At 39.7% G+C, this 22,078-nt stretch overlaps 1 protein-coding gene across 2 annotated transcripts in view; it reads right to left on the bottom strand.

Moving 5' to 3' along the window:
* pard3aa (par-3 family cell polarity regulator alpha, a) overlaps positions 1-22,078 on the bottom strand; it is a 689,440-nt gene that overhangs the window by 433,633 nt on the left and 233,729 nt on the right. For both annotated transcript variants that reach the window (XM_051687637.1, XM_051687638.1), the window contains exon 4: positions 1,574-1,740. In XM_051687637.1, coding sequence (XP_051543597.1) covers positions 1,574-1,740 — 167 coding nt within the window. The remainder of the gene's footprint in view (positions 1-1,573; positions 1,741-22,078) is intronic.

Here is a 22,078-nt window from a genome sequence, read left to right as displayed (position 1 = left end):
ATCCACAGCAACAGATATTCTTACTTCATGGTGAACAAACCTATTCATGTTCATTTAATAAATTCTATGGTGTGGAAATTGTGGAAATTTATATTCACCCCATTTCTTATAGTCTTCTGACAGTATCACCTCAAGCTTTTGTCACCTCACCTCAGACACAACAATGCAAAATAAAATGATCCGGTGCAGAACGAAAGGTAAAAATAACAGCTTAATTATTTTGCTCTGCTAAAATGAGATTGCACTGTTTGGATTATTGAGGAACAGACAAGCAAAGTGCTTTTAAACAGGATTACTAGTGAACGCCATGAAATGCACTAATCTCATCGCGGGTTGTGGTGTCACATTCTGAGTACTCCATCTTCCCTCGCTCCCTCCCCTTTCCCCCTCTTTTAATTTGGAATATTGCTGTTTCCAAAGCACTGAAGGCTTGTCATCATGGCAAAAGAGCAGCCATTTTGCAAAGATAATTGGCCTCTTTTTCATAGGCTGCCCCGGGGAAGCTGAGGAGGAAAACAGAAAGTGTGCCTCTCTTTGATTAATTGAAAGCCAAAGGCATCGACCATCGAAACAAGGCCTCCCCCAAAAAAAGGAACGGTACAAATAAAGGGGGCAAACGCCATTCTTCTCAGCATGAAGACATATGGTTTCATAACCAAGAACGTTCCAGGTCATCAACAGTGGTGAGGGCCATCAAGCATCTCAAGCCTCTCAAGAACAAAGACTTGGGCAGAACAGAGAAGGACAAGTCAATTATTGCTCTAACAATTAACTAAACTAAACACTTATGAAATAAAGACTTTTTAAGTGCTTTCCTCTCAAAAATGCTCATGTTGTTAGGGGAATAGACACAGTTACAATAATGGGGGATGTTAGTACAGTTACTAAAGGAAACCAATGATCACAGTACTATTCCCTACTGAAAAGACCAACATAGATTGGCATCACCATATGTTGTAAATTAGATGCTGATTGTCTCCATCTGGCTTCTTAACTAGCTTTACCAGCAATGTCTTCCTTGGTCAACCAACCCAGAAAGACCATGCTGGTCGACCTGCATTACAAGTTAAGTTTTGCTGGTAGATGGCATGGCTAAGTTGGTGCAACAGTTGTTAGTACTAAACTTCTGTAAAGGTCTGTTACTCGACCTGAACCAAAAGAACCTAACAAACTGTTGGGTTTCATGACCGATTCTGTTCATTTACATGCATTACTTTGGAATTTGTGTCGTGTTCGGGTTTGTAATTGATGAAACATTCAAATTTTTTACTTGTTTTGTGCACAAGCACACAAACATTCATTCATATTTGAGTCAGAGCATAGCAAGCTCTTGGCTGGTGATTTCAAGTTCAGTCTTTAAGTAGGCCTTACGGGACAGGTAGGGTTACAAAGTCTTCTTCAAATGCCTTTTTCGTGCTTCATATTGATGCCCATGCAGACCTCTCCACTAATCCAGCACTAACCAACATAAACCTGCCATGTTGGTCCAAACTTGTTTTTTTCAGCAGGGTCCTTTCAAAGTTGCTTTGTACAAAAAATGTTGGCCAAGTAAAAATCAGATAGGAGAACTCACCTTTCGTTCTAGGCTATTTGTTCCACTGGTGGTGTTGGTTTTCAAAAACCCTGCAGTGGTGGACCAGCGTGTAGGGTTCTTACGAGACGGTTCATCTGACTGGAGCTGGACTTCTGGCAGGCCTACCAGGGCTGGATCACTGCTGCGCCGTACATGCAAGGGCATGTCTGAAACACAGAGAAAGAGCTTGTTAATACAACGTTTTTTGCCATGTGTCCCATTCTAGCAACTGTCTCCAAGTATAAGAGGAGTATCTTCACTACAGTACAACAAGACAACCTCCAACATGCCCATAGATTACAAACACAGAACATCGGCTCAGTTTCATCAGTTTCCTACAGAAAGGCACTTTTCAGTCCCGCACTACTGTGACAGGGACATAGCACTATATTTCTGTCGGACACAAAGCCAGTTCCTCTGAGCCTCGCAAAGAAAAGCAGTGGCAATAGGACCATTTAGCTGGGCTTGTTCTGTGACACGCACACACCACACAAGCTTTTGAAAGAAATGGGAGAGGAGAGACAGAGGTGTCCCTGAGCCTCTGAGCATTAATGGGTTTGAACTGCAGGGTAGGTAGGGGGGAATCAGGCAGATACCAGTGCACACTTTCTGTCTCACACAGCTCAGATCACAGGTTTGGCTTTTCCTGTTTAAATCTTTTGTGTTTTTGCTCCCGTATAGAAGAATTCTTTCTATACTTTCTTTCTATTTTTTTACTAACACTTTCTCTGATGCCTGAATAATGCATTATAAAAAGCATTCTTAATTATTATACATTTTATTTATTGTTATATATACAGTGCTGGGTACATTACTTCTGAATTGTAATCAGGTACTGATTACAAATTACATGACTAAAATTGTAGTCAATAACAATATTTTGGATTACATTTTTGAAGTAATCTAATCTGATTGTGTTTGTATTACTTTTGACCTTATTCTTGTTTATTTGATGTTGCATGCATTTAAGTAGGATGAACTTGTACCATTTTGACATAATGTTGCTTAAATGCATTAAATAAAACTTAATAGACAAAATCATGAGAATTGGCATTGTTTTTTTTTGTTTTGCAAATGCCATCAATGTGTGGTAACAAATCAGACCAGTTATGTTTGTGAATCAACATCACAAATAAATAAAAAAAATAATAATCAAGAGTTCTCAAAAAAGGCAAAAGCACACCTGTGTAAGCAATTAGCGAAACTTTAACTTTACCGCACTAATGCAATCGGTTCTGCATTTATGTGTGGATTACCGCTCCATCTTTAGCATAATTATGGATGGTGGCTAGTATCAGGTATGTGTGTGCAATAAATTATGAACAATTTACTGGCTTTGCCTGATTAATATGTAATCTTGTAATCCTAAACCTAACTCAAAAAATATGATTAATAGTATTTTAAAAAGTAATTTAATCTTATTACTAGTACTTTATTTATACAATCTGAATATGTAATCCAGATTAATTAGAATCTGTTACTGTCCAGCACTGTGTATATATTATAAAAAAAAATAGAATGTGCCTTATAATACATGCTAAAATCCATTATATGTGCTTATAATTAATTGTAACCGCAGTCATAAAACCTATTGTCAGTGTTGGGTAGATTATTTCTGAAATGCGATCTGGTACTGATTACAAATTACACAACTAAAATTGTAATTATTTACTTTTTTATTACACATTTTGGTAATCTGATTACTTTTGGAGTACTTATTGCATTTGAATGAAAATCTCATTTTTAATGTATTAAGTTAATTTCATATATATATTTAAAAAAATGATGTAATATAATTACAGAAACACATATTGTGTAATCTAAATATTTAATCAGATTATATATAGTCCATTACTTACCAACATTGCCTATTTATATAATACGCATTGTAAGAATATAATACATTAAATTTAATGTTTCACAATGCATTATAATCTTTAAAAGTTTAAAACTGAATGGGAAACTTTTATAATTGACTGAATACAATGTGTATTATAAGGCACATTAAAATTATAATAACATTTAATTTATAAATTCACATAATGGATTACAAATTATGGAAAAAATGGGAAAGGTGTCAAAATACATACAGTATATATAGCCCACACCACATACAGTAGAAGTCAGAAGTTTACATACACCTTAGCCAAATACATTTAAATTCAGTTTTTCACAATTCTTGACATTTAATTGTAGAAAACATTCCCCAAGTCAGTTAGGATCACTACTTTATTTTAAGAATGTGAAATGTCAGAATATTAGTACAGAGAATTATTTTTTTCATCTTTTATTTCTTTCATAACGTCCCCTGTGGGTCAGAAGTTTACGTACACTTTGTTAGTATTTGGTAGCATTTCCTTTACATTTTTTAACTTAGGTCAAACGTTTTGGGTAGCCTTCCACAAGCTTCTTACAATAAGTTGCTGGAATTTTGGCCCATTCCTCCAGACAGAATTGGTGTAGCTGAGTCAGATTTTTAGGCCTCCTTGCTCACACACGCTTTTTCAGTTCTGCCCACACATTTCCTCTCCTTGACTTTGTTGTCCTTAAGCCATTTTGCCACAACTTTGGTGGTATGCTTGGGGCAACTGTTCATTTGGAAGACCCATTTGTGACCAAGCTTTAACTTCCTGGTTGATTTCTTGAGATGTTGCTTCAATATATCAACATAATTTTCCTTCATCATGATGCCATCTATTTTGTGAAGTGCACCAGTCCCTCCTACAGCAAAGCACTCCCACAACATGATGCTGCCACCCCATGCTTCACGGTTGGGATGATGATCTTCGGCTTGCAAACCTCACCCTTTTTCCTCCAAACATAATGATGGTCATTATGGCCAAACAGTTCAATTTTTGTTTTATTAAACCAGAGGACATTTCTCCAAAAAGTAAGATTTTTGTCCCCATGTGCACTTGCAAACTGTAGTCTGGCTTTTTTATGGTGGTTTTGGAGCAGTGGCTTCTTCCTTGCTAAGTAGCCTTTCAGGTTATGTCGATATAGGACTTTTGTTTTACTGTGGATATAGATACTTGTCCACCTGTTTCCTCCAGCATCTTCACAAGGTCATTTTTCTGTTGTTCTGGGATTTATTTGCACTTTTTGCACCAAATTACGTTCATCTCTAGGAGACAGAATGCGTCTCCTTCCAGAGCAGTATGATGGCTACGTTGTCCCATGGTATTTATACTTGCATACTATTGTTTGTACAGATGAACATGGTACCTTCAGGCATTTGGAAATTGTTCCCAAGGATGAACCAGACTTGTGGAGGTCCACAATTTTTTTCAAAGGTCTTGGCTGATTTCTTTTATTTTCCCATGATGTCAAACAAAGAGGCACTAAGTTTGAAGGTAGGCCTTAAAATACATCCACAGGTACACCTCCAATTCAGTTACCCTCCTATCAGAAGCTAACTGGCTAATTGCCTAAAGGCTTGACATCATTTTCTGGAATTTTCCAAGCTGCTTAAAGGCACAGTTAACTTAGTGTATGTAAATTTCTGACCCACTGGAATTGTGATATAGTCAATTAGAAGTGAAACAATCTGTCTGTAAACAATTGTTGGAAAAATTACTTGTGTCATGCACAAAGTAGATGCCCTAAACAACTTGCCCAAACTACAGTTTGCTAATATTAGATCTGTGGAGTGGTTACAAAAATGAGTTTTAATGACTTCAACCTAAGTGTATGTAAACTTCTGACTTCAACTGTACACAAATGATAACTTATTTTACAAATACTCAATTTATATAATTTACCTGAGCATGTTTACAATTTTAAAATGGGTCAGTATAACAGAGACAGGGTGCATTTTATGCCATTTTCTCTTCCAGAGCATTTCCTTGCTTATATGTGGAAGAATAAGTTAGCTATAAGGAAAGTGTGCATGTCATCTGTAATAGTGGCTAAGTGACTACAGGCAGACTTACTGTTAGTGTCTTTTCGCCTGGCAGACGCTCTCAGTGCTTTGAGTAGTTGATATTTCTCCCAGCTCTCTGGCTTTATGACTTGCTTGAGTGTATGTTATACATCCATAATTATGCAAATAACCACCTGTCATCCTTTGGCAATGGCCTGCCACAGCATATGCCCATATTGCTGCAGCTATCTGATAATGTTTGCCTGCATATGCAGCTCACCAGAAGTCCCGCTTTCAGAGACATAGAATGTTCTGGTGTCATGCAATATTCACATTAAATTCCCCCCCTTGGACCCCAAAGCAATTACATTAGCTGAAAGTAGTTGTTTTGGAAATTCTATCCTGTGTCTGTTCAGAAATCCTTCAATATCACTGAAGATTTATGATAGTCTTCAGCATGAAAATACATCAATACATTTAACACTCAAAGTCAAACAGGTTTGGAAAGATATGTTGGTGAGAAAATTATGAAGCCAGTGCTGTTATTCTTCAATTTTGAGCAGAACTCTATAACTATTTATAATACACTTCCTCCTGTCAATGATCAGTTCACATTCAGTTCATGGCTCTAATGACAGGGCCCCTCAGTAGAAGTGTAACTGTATAACTCTAATCAATGTCTGGGATTACATTCAATAATTAGCCCGAGAGGCTGAGACAACTCAGCCAAAACACCAAGAGATGAGTGCGAAGAAAAAAGATCAAATGACATCTGCATACACTGCCTTGGCCACCATAAAATTACATTACAAATTACTGACGTCAAATGTGTAATGACAAGAACTGACAAGCGGATCAAGATAAAGGGAACTAATGGGGTTTTCAGAGAACCTTGCAAAAAACACAGCAAACACAAAGTTTTACTGGGCAGGATTCTGATCAGTGCATCAGAATTTTGTGTGGATTGTACAAAAGCGAGAATAAGGAAATCCAAAAGATGTTTCTGGAATCCATTACAGAGAAGGCTAGAGACAATGGGAAACACTTCTGCGGCGAGCTGGGTGGGGCTGAGCGGTGTCTGGGCAGAGCGAGGCCGGGAAGATAAGTAGTGAATGAGGTCCACCTGTGTGCCACACCGGTCTCGCGTTCCAGTGAGGGGCGGCGGGAGTATTTAAGGAGAGGAGACAGCTGCAGACAGGAGAGAGAGACGCATGAAGCTGTCTGTGTGTGTCTGTGTGTCAGTGGGGCGTATGCTGAAAAGCAAACCTTTTGTGTACTGCTGTAAAGTGGTGTCTTATTGTGTGAGGCTGAAAAGTACAACAATAAATGTCTGTGTGTTTTGTCAAGCCGGCCCCAGCTTACTCCATTCCTTATTTGTTACAGCTTCAATCTCTGACAGATATTCCAAGTCATCTAGAGGATGAGGCCTGAATGAACCCATGTGGAATTTCTCAACAAAACTAATTTGACCAAATATGGAAGTCACAGAGCAGATTCCTTTGAAAATTTTGTGGAAACAGGTGGTAGTTCATCTGTTGCTTCTGTTCAAACCCTTGTTTGCTTTTTGATAATAATCTAATCAAATTCTTTGAAGTGGATCAAACTACACATGCTCAATTCCAACAAGTGGCATTTTTAAATTCATTCTAAATTACACCTATGTGCAGTAACTGTTGTATGGTTACTCAATACAAGTCATTATTCCTGCAAACCCACAAATCTTCTACTATCCCCATCCAAAGAAAAACATGTCTGTGACTTGAGCCAAATGTTTGTAATCTGATTACTAGATTGCTCTATCAATTTATGAAACAAGTCATGCATGAATCCACCAACTTCCTCACGCAAACAAAGACATTGGGGTTGAAATCACACGAGTTTAATAACCAAAATATAATGGAATGAACTTCACCAAGCACAAGACTGCTTATTTTGCAGAAACTAGCCTGTTTTTGCAGTTCAATGGTCACATGCATTGTAAAAAGCATGTGAATTCACTCTGACAACTATGGCTTTTGTTGTTAAGCTCATCCAAATTGTTCCTTTGTACACATAGAGGACACACAACCCCCAGTTTTCTCCTTTATTCTCTATATAACTCCACTCTAGCCAATATGGGCTCCTAACGTGTGATGGGATAAGCTTTCCTCACCCAGAAATTGGCTTCTCCTGCATTTAATAACCAAGACGAGCACTTAAAGGCCTGTGTCCATTGATCTCAGGTGTGTTAGGGGTATGGCTAGGGCCTTTAATGAGGCCAAGCACCAATTTCAGCCCTCCATGGAGGATTATGAATAGAGGAAGCAAAAGGGGAAACACTGGCTTGCTAACATCCTAGACACCAAGGACGGGCTTAAGATCACCAGGGACAAGCTCTCAGACATCATATTTACCTGTCTAATCCATTGTCTCTTGTCGAGGGCCATGTGGCGGAGATTTGTGGATTAGACTGTAATTAAGGCAGCATATTCACTGGTATCTCAGAATGATGCACTGCAAAGCCTCTATTCACAATCATGACCCTTACTTTAATATCAATCTAAGATAGGATTCAGTGCACCTGAGACATAGAGGAGACCTTTGAGAAGATAGCGTCACTGCTACTCACTTCCAGTACAAACCACTATTTCAAAACTTAGTAGTTCCTTCTCTAGAAGTGAAAATTGGTAGACCAGTGGTACAGCATTTGTTTGGAATGTAAGGAGACCCAGGTTCAAATCCCAACCTAATGAGTGTGTGTGTGGGTGTATATATGGGAGTGTTTTCTTCATGCACTGTGGACCTCTTTTCCTCATTTAGCATCTCGTAAATTAAAAAAAAAAAAAAAAAAAAAAAAAAAAAAATGACACTTGTTTTATGTAATTTTTCAATTAACAATGTCCAACAGTGTATGCACTTGTATCACGAGACTTACTGTATGTCAGTTTGCATTTTTTCAAAAAGGAATGAACATTTCTGAAAATAATGATAACTGCACAAACGAAGAAAAATAAATATATATAAATATAATAATAATAATAATAATAATAATAATAATATATATATATATATATATATATATATATATATATATATATATATATATATATATATATACTTTAATTATCACAGTTTTAAACATGCCATAATTTGCATTTTTATAATGGATTCCATAGTTTAATATTGAAAGTTTGGGTCTGGGACAAAGCTAAACCCCATTTGAAAAATACCAAAAATAAAGGATAAAGGCATGTTAAAAAGACTTGGGTGATTGCCCAAAGTTCAAATCTATATATTAATTAAGCAATCTTAATCCTAAACTTATCTAATTAAACCTTATGTTCTGTTCAGACATTTTTATCGGATTTTATCCCTTTTTTATTTATATAAATATGGTAACCTTCATCTGAGAAAAAAGAAAGAAAAGTCCTAAAAAGATTCCATCAAGTTTAGGTGGGTTTTTAGGTGGTTTTTAAGATTTTGTTCTTGTCATTTTTTTGTAAGAACTTTTTGTGTTTGGAACGATATGATAGCAAAAAACTTTGATTGTGTGGAGAGTAAATGATCTGTGATAGGTGCAGTTGACTAAACTGACTAAATGTAGACATTTTAAAGGGTAATTTCTGCAAGCATTTAAACAAAAACCTTTTTACCTTCAATAACTGAGTAACCTAAATATCAAAGATACAAACACATGCATTCAAAGCTAGGTTCAAAATCTACTTGGTGGCAAAAATGTGAGGGTCCACGTGCCACATAAGTTTGAACTGGATAGGCGCCTCCGCTGAGAAGCTTTATCTCTTGTATCGTAATACGGCCACAATACCATCTCCAACTCAACTCCTTCCTCTATAAACCTTGTGTTTACTGCTTCATTGAATTGGCACTAATAACAACATGCCATTTACTTCTGACTTTTCAAACATTGGGCTCTCTAATATATTACTTACTACTTCCAATCATTTAAATTGCCTGTGTGTCTATTTTGTCCTTGCGGGCTGCTTACCTGCCAAAGGAAAGTGGCCCTGACTGGCTGCCAGTAGTGGGTAATGGAGAGTACAGTGAACACTGAGGAATACTGATAAGGGAGCAGAAGGACACATTGATGAACAAAATCAGGTAAGCCGAGAACCAAAATGATAACTCCCATTTCATCCTTATTTCTTCTCTCCCTCTGTTGCCCATTCTATATTCCAAATAAAATGATTGGATTAATCAGGCAAATTTGATGGGTTTCACTGGATATTGTGGACATGACCTTGGTATTCTGATAATATTAAGATAAATATTCTATGTTTCTTAGACTGGCCAATGTCTGAATTTTCAGAGGGCCAAAGAGTGTAATTGAAGGGGCTGAGTTAATAAAAAATGAAATAATGTCTTTGGTGGAACCTTTTTTTTAAAGAGACAAGTGTCACCAGAACATACATATTGATATTTCTGGAGGTTTGGACAGGGATCTCTTTATACTATATCTCAACCTACATTTGCATTTGCCACTAGGGTACAAAAGTCCTCATAAAGGGGGTAGATCAACTTTCAAGTTCTGGCAAATACTCTTTCTACGACGGAAAGATGGAAAAGTGCCCAAAAAATTAATATATTGGATTCTGTTCAAAAAGGAAGTGAACTTAGATGATTGTCTGGCAGGATACTGCCCTGAACAGTACAGTAGGTTAGCTAATAGGCAACTCTGTTTAGAAGCAGCTATTCGTGAGTAGATATGATATGAATGAGGCTGAGTTTCAGTTTTTGTGAGAGCTGTGGGATTTATTGCACAAAGGAAGAGAGAAGGTGGCCTGTAGGGACATGCTGAGGGGATTTTAAAGCATAAGTAGATAGAGAGAGCCTCCAGCATGACTGCCGGACCATAGCGACTGTGTAGTGTCCATGCAGTTTGACACGGTGGTATGTGAAAGGTTCCAGACAATAGGAAGGTTTTTTCTTTTCTTTTTTTTTCTTGAAAACCAAGAAAAAAAAATAGTCTGACTTTGAGAGTGAAATATAGTAGAATTCAAGGACAAAGACTGAGAAAGAGATAGGGAGGTAACCAAGAAATTGAAGAACACACCTGTTTACTCAAGTATGAATGCAAACAAATCTTTTACGATTCACATCAAAACAACAGATGTGTTTTATAAAACGTACTGAGAAAAAGCACCACAAAGCCAGACATAAATTGACTCCCACTCTTATCTGGCTCTCTAAAGGGTAACAAAAACACAACTTAAATGTTAACAATACAGCAATCCTGGAGAATCTGGGGGGTACTGCACTCAACTGAATGTGTCTACTGGAGTTACTGCCTCGAGAGGGTTGGATTTTCTGAATAAGAAAGACCCAAGAAGGAGGGATAGAGTCATGGATACATATAACCAATAGATAAAGAAGGATATAGAGGAAGGAGTATATATGGAATTTAAGGGATGGAGAAAGGAAGTCAAGCCTGGATTTCACAAAATGAAACCTGACTCATCTGGGTTGACGTTTCCCACATGTTGGGGACAGCAATCAGTGTTGTGCAAGAGGGAGGGCAATTAACTCAACACCGAGTGACAACACCCCAGCGTCACCACCAGGCTAGCAGAGTGGAATGACAGCATAAGTCCCTGGAGGAGTCCAAATCAGCAAACTAAACATTTCTGCTGAGTTATAACTAGGCTCAGCTCCCCTAATGTAAATACCATGAAGCCATTTCCCCAACATTACATCTTGTCGGACCTTGTCGGACAAACTATATGCAATTTGATACACTAGGTTCAAATTTCAGTCAAAATCAGATTTGTTCAATTGGTTTCAAAATAGTTGGAATGGACTCGCAACAATTTAAAGGTAATGCATGTAATTTTGTTTTGATTTTATGATACTTTTATTTGATACCTGTTCCAGCTTAATACGCAGAGACAACTATATGTTAACCATTTGTAGGTTGATTAACAGAAAAGTGTAAACATTGCGACTCTGTGGCACTATCAAAACTGTTAAAAACAGGGAAACTGGTTAAAAAATGTGTCATTATTTATGCAATTCTGATTGTCACGCTAGTTGTGCAGAAATTACATACTTCACCTATAACAGTCAGTAAGATTACAAGTGCAGTTATATGTATATAGCGCTACAGCAGGGTTTTGAGTAGCTGAGTTACAGTCTTCATCTGCCCAAGTGTGCGACACCATGCGTAATCGAATATTTGAATGAAGGATGACAAATAAGCCAGGTTTAATACACAATCCACATCAACTATTATGCATATGCACAACGACAAGGCCAATTGTGCTCATATTAACGTGTATGCATGCTGGATGAAGAAGAGCTACAACTGCATTATTTAGGTCTGTTAGTCGGACTTCGCAAAAATCCCAGCCTTGGTGGCTGTGCGTACAGAAAGGGACAGGGGAACAACCTCTGTGATCATGGACACAGGCAGTGATGGGGGAACAGCCTTTGTAGATGTGAGCTCAGGCAGTGACTGTGGAACAGCCTTTGTGGCTGTGAGTACAGGAAGAAACAGAGGAACAACCTCTGTGTTCGTGAACACTGGCAGTGACAGGGGAACGATCTCCTTGGTCGTGAGCATAGACAGTGACAGGGAAACGGCCTACATGGTAGTGAGCACTGGCAGTGACAGGGGAATGACCTCCATGGTCGTGAGCACAGGCAGTGACTGGGGAACGACCTCTGTGGTCATGAACACTGCCAATGACAGGGGAATGACCTCCATGGCCGCGAGCGCTGGCAGCGACTGGGGAGTAGGCTCAGTGGCTGTGAGCTCAGACAGTGACTGTGGAACAGCCTTTGTGGCTAAAAGTACAGAAAGGGACAGGGGAATGACCTCTATGGTTGTGGACACTGGCAGTGATGGGGGAACAGTCTTCGTGGCTGTGAATACTGGCAGTGACAGGGGAACGACCGCCTTGGTCGCGAGCACAGACAGTGACTGGGGAACGACCTCTGTGGTCATGAACACTGGCAATGACAGGGGAACGACCTCCATTGCCGTGAGCGCTGGCAGCGACTGGGGAGAAGGCTCAGTGGCTGTGAGCTCAGACAGTGATTGTGGAACAGCCTTTGTGGCTGTAAGTACAGAAAGGGACAGAGAAACGACCTCTGTGGTTGTGGACACTGGCAGTGATGGGGGAACAGCCTTCATTGCTGTAAGTACAGGAAGGGATAGGGGAACGACCTCTGTGTTCATGAACACTGGCAATGACAGGGGAACGACATCCATGGCCGTGAGTTCTGACAGCGACTGGGGAGTAGGCTCAGTGGCTGTGAGCTCAGACAGTGACTGTGGAACAGCGTTTGTGGCTGTAAGTTCAGAAAGGGTCAGGGGAATGACCTCTGTGGTTGTGGACACTGGCAGTAACTGGAGAATGGCCTCCGTGGCCGTGAGCGCTGGCAGCGACTGGGGAATGGCCTCCATGGCTGGAAGCGCTGGCAGCGACTGGGAACGGGCTCCTTGGCCAGGAGCGCTGGCAGCGACTGAGAAGCAGGAGCCCTTCTCCTCTTCTTCCGGATGGCTGGGAGCACTGCTGTGGGAACGGCCGTCATGACCAAGAACGTCACTTCAAGCATTTGCTCTGAGACGGATGAGGCTTCAGATGCTGGCTCTGGGACAGATGAGGCTTCAGGAACAGGCTCGTTGACCGTGGCAGACGTGGGCGCTGACTTGTTGGCCGTGGCAGGCGTGGGTGCTGGTTCACTGGCCGAGGCAGCCTTCATGGCTGGAGACGCTGTCAGCAACTGAGAAGAAGGTGCCACTTTCCTCCTCCAAGTATGGGTTCAGGAACGGCTGGGGGCTAGGCGGTCTCCATCTGGAATGGTGGAATGGCCAATGTGGAAGAGCTGCCTGTACTCAGGTGTTATCCACTCCTTCCAGTGGTAGACGTAGCCCACAAAATCCCGTAAGGATATGGGTCCCTGTCCTTCCATCTACCAGGCTCCAAGAGGGTCTTTAAGGCACCCATTCAGCAGACTGTTAAGTTCAGCCTCTGAGCAACCAAAGTTGTTCACCACAAGAAGGAAACTGGAAGCGAAACCTCTCACATCACCTTCTCCTTCCTGGAGAGAGCGGAGTTGGGTGATCTGGGCCGATCGCCGGCTGCAGGTGGCCTCGAGGGAGGGAGAGGGGAAAGAAAAATGTCCTAGCTGGCCAGTTCATAATGTCACGTGTCTGGGGAGAGGTAAGGACCTAAATGCAGAGATCAAAACCAAAAAAAACTTTATTCATAAAACAAACTCCCACGAGGGGTAAAAATTTAAACAACCCCGAAGGGGACAAAAGTAATCCAAGGAGTAGCAGAGGGAAACAGGACCAACCGGACCACACAGGAACAGGAAGTTAAAACAGGAAGGCTGGAACACGGAAGTACACACACATGTACTGACTAGAGAACAATACAAGATGAACTGGCACTGGACAGCAAACACGAGGAGACTAAAAAGGGACAGAAATCAAGCGGGTTATTACAGGGCAGGTGAAACAATAATGAGCAAACAAGGAGGCGGGGTTTGACATCAGACTGCTCTCACAAGCAGGCAAAACATCCGATTGGAATGAGCACACATCACCCAGACAATGAGGCGATATACACTCATGCCAATCGACAAACACGACGAGGGCAGACACTTGTGTGAGAGTTCGGCCACACGCACACCTGACACCTTACAGAAGTGACCAAAACTCAGCACAAACGAGAAAACACCTCGTGACCCGGGCGCACGGCGCAAAGCGGGCGCAACGCGTGTCTGCGGACGAGAGAGACAGACAATAAGTATGAATGTCTGGGTCCCGACACAGACTGGAACCGAACTAGACAGGAAGTCAGGACCCAGGCACCATACTCCAGACATAAAACATAACAGACAGAAGAGCGCACAGCCAGGAATAAAACAGAGACGTGCACTCACAGAGGACAGGCAGAAGAGCGTGCGGCCGGGAATAAAACAGCGACCGCACGCTCACACGAAGACAGACATGGGCGGGTAATGCCACGGTCCTGTCAGACCAAAACCAGACTAACACAGAGACTGGACCGTGACACATACTAGCTGACAGAAATCACACTTGAGAAATCACAATTGTCTCTATGACAGGCCCAGGCTCTGAAAACATAAAAAAATGAATCTGAACACAGCCTGCTTGTGTTAGCAAATCAGAAAACTTGGGAGTTGGCTCACAGCAAACCTCAACCAATGGGGTGAGTTTGGGGTGGGATTACCTGTTTTGGAAAACCTGTTTCGAAAACAGTGTTTTTTTTTATTTTTTTTTTTATAACTATCTCAATATTTTTTTACTTATGGAATGAGAATTATGGGGAAAAAAGGGTTAGATTAGGGTTAGATTAGCCCAGGGAATACAAGCGTTTATTTGTGACAGGCTTTTTTTGAATTGATACATTAAAAATGGACAATAGCTCACTCGAAGATAAACAACTGACTTTAAATTCAATTTTGCCATAATCCACTGACACAAAACAATGTTTTCTATGACACATTCAACCCCCCAATTACTTTTCAACTTTTTCCAAAACGTTAAGCCCATTTGCAACTTGAAATGAAAACCCAGCATTAGGCCAAAATCTCTCTGTAGAAATGGCAATGGGGTCCATCCTTGTGTTCTTACACTTGATATTTAGAACAATTAGAATTATCTCTACTAATTTGTGTAGGTCAAAACTGCATGTTTGGATACAGAGAAGAGAGCAGAGAAACAATGAAACAAAAGGAGGTTGAAAACTCCAACTGGATCGCAGGCGTAAAAGATATTCCACAGAGGAAAGAACGAATTCAAAGACAAATGTTTAGTTCAGAGGCACAGCCATCAGTTTAATGAGCAGATGTTGTAATTTGGAAGGAGATAATGTTTCAATTTGTTCTAAGATGACACCCTTGAAGTTTCCATTGCAAATGGTATTGCAGCCGGTTACTCTGAGTGTAAAGGGGCGCTGACAGTGAAAAATGAAAGATGGGGAATCTGACTTTGATGTCTTGTTGATGCCAAGGTACAGTTCAGCATGAAGCCATTATAGCCATGCAGCATAAAAAGAAACAGTTTGGCAGAAAGAGGTAGCTTGCTAACTATAGCAATGTAACATACTAATAAAAGGAATATTCTGAGTAATTTCTGTCTTCATGATTTAGTAATTCTGATTTTTGGACAAGTGCCTTCTCCCGAAAAGACCACAATCATTCCTGTAGTAAATAAACTGCACCCATTTATCTCAGATTTACAGATCCTTTGGTAATACATGAAGGCTCACTATTTGTCCTTTCACAACTTTACATCTGAAAACAGAACATGTCTTGCAAAATACCGATACGTAGCTACGCCTGGCTTCTCCTGATACCCCTTCAGCGTAACATATGCTATTGATATGGAAAGCCCCACCCGACAAGTTGACAGGATTGGTTCCTTAGGTTTGTGACATATGAAACCCTGGCTGTCTGAATCCGTGTTTTTGAGATTGTCTTTGGCTGTCTGAATCCGTGTTTTTGAGATTGTCTTTGGCTGTCTGAATCCGTGTTTTTGAGATTGTCTTTGGTAAACTGCAGTTCGAGGGTGAAAATGCTCAGCCATGGCATTGACTGCTGATTTCACTCATGGTATGTCTTCTAGCATATAAAAAATACCATATGGACATGGAACAAGGTTAAAAACTTGATTTTTACTGGGGGGAGGGGGGTCTTTAATCAATTACTGGTTTCATGAACTGCAACCATTTCAGTTTGGGTATGTAATTTCTTGAATTTCTGGTCAAAACGGGGTTAGCAGGTTAATGTTTGTGGATAGCATCTGTTGTTATTCATTATTACAGACAATAATTTTGACTCATCTCTCAGTTTGGAAGTTGGCGACTGTGCAATGGAATTCTTCCAAGTAAATATGTAATCCATAAATTGAAATTGAAACTTAAATGGAAAATAAACCAGGATATGCCTGTTGAATAATCTAGAATTGATTATAATGTAACTGCTTTCTGATCTGAAATGACAAGACATGAGTTGAATGCATTATGCTTTTGGCAATAAAGTTAAAATGTTAATATATTGTTGCTTGATTGTTGCCTGCCAGACCTTCCAATTTCACTTCAAAGATATTCGAATTTTGTGACTCAAAATTTGTGACTTTTTCAGTTTGTCCACAACTGAAGCTTAAATGTGACATTTCTGCACCACAAGCGTGAACAACTGGAATTGCACAAATAATCAGTTTTTAAACTGATTCCTGAAAATTCCCCCTGTATTCCATTGGTGCACAAACAGACAGACCCTCCCCACACACAAACCTGGTCGAGTCAATGCTGTTGTGTTGCGCTGGATAGGATGCTTAAACAAATGAAATGTATTGATAGCACCGCAAAGCCACAGTGGTACACTTTCAGGGGAAATCAACCTATAAATGGCTTACTTTTAGTTCACCTTGCATATTAAGCTGAGATAACGGATGATACCAGGAATAAAACTGCATATAGAAGTTGCCCCATCAAAAACTGTCCATTTATAGTTTGAAAAAAACTTAAGCTGCCTATATTTTCTTCATTCAATAAAGTATTGCTAGGCAAATGCATGCTCGTTCAAAAGAGAGATAGTGAGGCAAAAAATAAAAACAAAAAAAAAAAGGTCTTGAATAAACACAAAACTAAATGCATATTGTATTTGTAGAGGAGTTCCTTTTCATACATTATTTCAACTGACAGGCACACATTTTTGCCAGATTTCATATTATGCTTTTCTGGATTCAAAGATCAAGAAATGTAAGTAGCGTGACTTAATAAAACTCTGAACATTGTCAAAACAGTTCATCTTTGTTCAGAATTGTTCCCAGCTCCGAATATAATGACATAAATAATAACAATGGAATGGTCAAGGAATTTTTTTTCCTGAAGATCAAAGCAATGATTCATGAGCCAAAAAAGAAAAAAAGAAACACACTTGTGTTAATGACCTGTTGGCCCCATTATTTTTTCCTTAAACATATCAGTAAAGATCTGGCAATAGGGTGAGTCCACCTATAAAAAAGTACTATAATAAAATGGGAGGGTAAGCACAAAACCTAAAACAAACAACACTTAAAAGTTTCTTGGGTGAGACATCTACTCTCATAAAATTCCATGAGGGTCTGTATGGACTTTCTCATGTGTAGCTGGTGCTCCATCTTTTGAGGTTGACATTGTATAGGTAGAGTCACCAACAGTCCAATTTGTAAGACAGATTTCAACACAAGGTTAAGAATCTCTGTTGCAGCTCGGTTTGGCTTCAAGGCCAAGAACTTTAAATTGTACTGTACATCAAGTGAAGACCCAACTCAATATCAAAATTGTGTATCGTACACAATTTAAAAAAAAATGGTTTCATACTCTCAGCAGCCAATAATTTACCACATAAAACACATTGTGGTTGGCACAAACGATGTTTGCCACTATTTCAAGTTAACCCGTATTTAATGTAGTATGGGTCGTATTTTATTTTACCCTACATATTTTTTTTCAAGGTTTTCAAGGATGAGGGCATGCATGCAATCTGTCCATGTTGGCATCTGCCTAATGTGGCTAGTTTCTGCCAAGTAACAGATGAATTTGTGCCACAACAGAGTTTCAGCTGGGACACACAGCCTTTGACATCAACAACAAAAGATATGGAAAGTGTTTTCTCTTCCCCTGTAACAGTTGATGAGCCATTTTTGGTTTGTTTGTTTGTTTGCTATCGTAACTACACACAATAAAATAGTTAGTTGCATTATATTATTTGCATTTATCATTATTTTTTCCCTGCTGTCTGTAACCTTATCAGACCAGACCTTAAACCAATTTTTGGGTTATATGCAATACCAATATACTAAGATATTATATGACTTCGCACATTCGATAAATACTTTTAGACTTTTAAACCAACCAATCAACAAACAGAATTACAAAACAATATGTAATATGTTTCCTTTTCTCATTCCAAACCCAGAATTCTTTTTTTCTTAGTGGTAGACAAAAGTAACTTCAAAAAGTAAAAAGTAAATCAGAATCATGGTTCGGTTTAGGCCTTGGATAAGGTGTTAGACTTCATGGTTAAGTTCAGGTTTGGATTAGGGGTTAAACTTAGAAAAATCTTTATAACATTATTTGTTGGTTCATTTATTATTTATTTTCTTTGGGAGTAAAAATTGTACATTTTGCACAACAATTTTGCCATCTCATATTATTTGTTTGACTGGGACCGGGTTGGACCCAGCAGTTGAGAAACAAGTGCTTCTTCTTTTTTTTTTTTTGATTTCATTCATCATAGCCTTCCTAAAGTACTGCTGCTGAATCAAGTGAACCACATGGTGTCCCCCTGGCCCTCATTGTTGTAGGAGACATGCAGTTAGCGAGGGAAACACAGCCTTAGGACACGAGTTCCAAAAGTGATGTTCCTGAGAATAAAATCACTGCTGCCAGGATGAGCCTGAGGCTATGGTTGCCCAGACTCAACTCAGCATGCAAATCAATTTACCAATTTATCAACACTTGAAATGACAAGCCATGGTGTGGGATGGCTAGCCCACGCTAAGGGCCACTTACACACTAGATCATTTGATGGATAGAAATGCATAAGATCCATTTTGAGGGTGTGGAAAGAGTCAGTTTGAAATCAAGCGGAAATACAGCAAATTGTATTTCAGAAAGAACTTAAAGCTGAAAGAAACCCAGAAACAAGCCACTACATATGTAATCTGGCATAGACATAGACAATGGGTAAACAATGAATAAATCCAAATGTTATCCATTCCTGGTGCTTTCTCAGCACTAACAAGGCCTTCTACCACAGTTTTCGCAGATTTAATGCTTTACACTAGTTGTGGTACATTGTTGTCTCTTTTGCAGTGGTAGAGCACATAACATTTTCTTGTAATGTCAACTTTATTTCTTGTATTTGTGACTTTAGATCTTGTGATTGTGACTTAATTTGTGATATTTGCAGTATAAATGTTTTTTGTCATTTGGACATTACATATTTAAATTGCAACAAGAGGGGGCCTCCAATGAGGCTGGTGCCCTGGGGCTTCGCAGGACCATATTCTGCCCTTGCTTATGGTGTTTGGATCCAAAGAAAAGCAGGACACTAGCTTAACTCATCAGCACTTGCTGAATTCAGACTTGGACATGGACCATTTCCATTTAATCTGAGCGTGTTAAAGGGCAAAACTTTAATGGCAGGACTTTTGTTCAAAAGCACATAGAGACAGAAACAAAGTTTGGTAGCTAGCAGAGCCAATTTACTGCGTCAGAGTGAGGCTGAAAAGGAAACGGAGAGAACCGCAATCTAATCACAGATCATTAGCACATTAATGAGAGGTCTGATTAAGCTGATCCCTCATATGGCCCCTTTAGACCTTTATATGACTACAGAAAAGGACAAAATTAGGGGAAAACTTTCAAAGACAGAAGGAGACAGATTCACTATAAACTCTAATGAATTCCAGAGTTTCGACTGATGCTTCTGTGTGTTTTTCTCAAACGCGCAAGCACAAATTATGTGGGTGTTTCATTCTGACAGCGCCATGGGGACTGGCGAAAGGGAAAGCGATCCTGCCTTAGTTTGTATTCACAAAGTTGATCCCACTGAAGTGAACGTCGCTTTGTAGTCAGTCTTTGAATTAAAGGCTTGAAATACAACATGCCCCATGAATGCAGATGACTGAGTGACACTGCTAATGATCCACCATGTGTCTCGGCTGAAAAGCTAAGCCTGGTGGTTAACAGACTGTGGCACACTTTGAGCTGGATCTGCCAGTTTCTTCAGTGCTTTCTTGCATGTGTTGACTTAGCAAGTTAGTGCTGAGGAGGACAAGAGTAAAGAAAGGCAAGCAGGTAAACTCAAGGTGGATACATGATACTGTATATGATCACTCAGTCAATGTTTTATGAGAGAGAAAGAAAGAGGAAGAGACTGACGCTGACTACCACCCCTAGAGTCACGAATTCGAATCCAGGGGGTGCTGAGTGACTCCATCCAGGTCTCCTAAGCAACCAAATTGGTCTGGTTGCTAGGGAGGGTAGAGTCACATGGTGTAACCTCTTCGTGGTCACGATTAGTGGTTCTCGCTCTCAATGGGGCGCGTGGAGAGTAGCATGAGCCTCCCGTGTTGTGAGTCTCTGCGATGCCATGCACAACGTGATAAGATGCGCGGGTTGACTGTCTCAGAAGAGGAGGCAGCTGAGATTTGTCCCCCACCACCTGGATTGAGGTGAGTTAACCACACCACCACAAGGACCTACTAATTAGTGGGAACTGGGCATTCCAAATTGGGAGAAAAGGGGGATAAAATGTAAAAAAGAAAGAGGAAGAGAGAGAGGGAAAAGAGAGGACAATTAAAACAGGAAAACAGGAAAGAGTTGGAGTTGAAAGGTTGTTGCAGAAGGTATTACATTTTTCCTGTGACATGTGAGTGTAGATTTCCCATGTAAAACTCGCCCGCCACAATGCAAGGTATGTCACAAAAAATGTCCACATCTCACACATACATTCGTTTTAGATTGCTAAACACAACAATAAACACATCTTGCACCACAAGAAAGATTTTTTGCCTTTTTTGTAGTTGTCACACCTCATTAAATAATTGTTTTTTTTCCCCCCATCATCTTACAGTGCTTACAATAATTAGGCCTAGTAAGCTTTAGATTAAACTGTGGCACTTTTATAGTTCTATGACTAATAATCTGAATTAGGCGAGCTTGCCGCCCACTCCAGTGTCAAGAATACGGCGGGGTCTCCACCCTTCCCTTCATGCTCATTTTGTCATAGTCACTACTTGAACAAGGTGGCATGATTAAGAGATGATTCAACACAATTCCAACATGTTCCCAAAAAGGCACTTTAATGACAAAGAACAAAAAGACACTTTGTGATACTCCACTGACAAGCACCACTATTTGAGTGTGCTTTGAGGGCATTTCAAATTGTGGTTGCAGGTCTGTTCAGCATGCTTGAAGGCTAGCCTGATCAGCATGAGAAGACTTGGGATGGTTGGATCTTCAGAGAAATACTCTGGTGCAACCCTCACAATCCAAAAAACAAAAAACAAATCAGACAAGCAGTTAGACACATTCAGCCATGCATATCAAACCACTGATTCTGCAATTGATATTAAAAGTGAAACAGAACATCAGAGCTTATGGACCAGAACTATAAAAGAAGGAGTGAGGGTTGTAAAGACAGTGCAACCAACCAACCAACCATCCATCCATCCATCATCCATTCATCCATCCATCCATCCAACCAACCAACCAACCAACCAACCAACTAACTAACCAACTAACAAGATAATATGTTAACTAACTAGCTAATACAAGAACTAATTAGTGTAACTAACTAACAAGCTGGCAGGCTAATACTGTATACAAACTAACAATTCATGAAACTAACTAACTAACTCACTACATAAATAGCTTATACACTAACTAAATAACCAAAAAAATAAATAAAATAATAATAATAATAATAATAATAATAATAATAATAATATGCAAACTACCTAAACAACTAGCTAATACACTAAGTAACAAGCTAGTGTGCTAACTAGCTAGCTAATACAATAACTAATTACTAACTTACCAAGTAGATGGCCAGCTAATATTTTAACTAACTAGCTAACACTCTACATAAACAACTAGCTAATACACCAGCTAACT

Source organism: Myxocyprinus asiaticus, chromosome 44 (genome assembly GCF_019703515.2).
Source record: "Myxocyprinus asiaticus isolate MX2 ecotype Aquarium Trade chromosome 44, UBuf_Myxa_2, whole genome shotgun sequence".
In the NCBI taxonomy this organism is placed as follows: domain Eukaryota; kingdom Metazoa; phylum Chordata; class Actinopteri; order Cypriniformes; family Catostomidae; genus Myxocyprinus; species Myxocyprinus asiaticus.
Note: the sequence above shows the minus strand (reverse complement) of the source record. Positions and strands in the feature narration are given on the sequence as shown.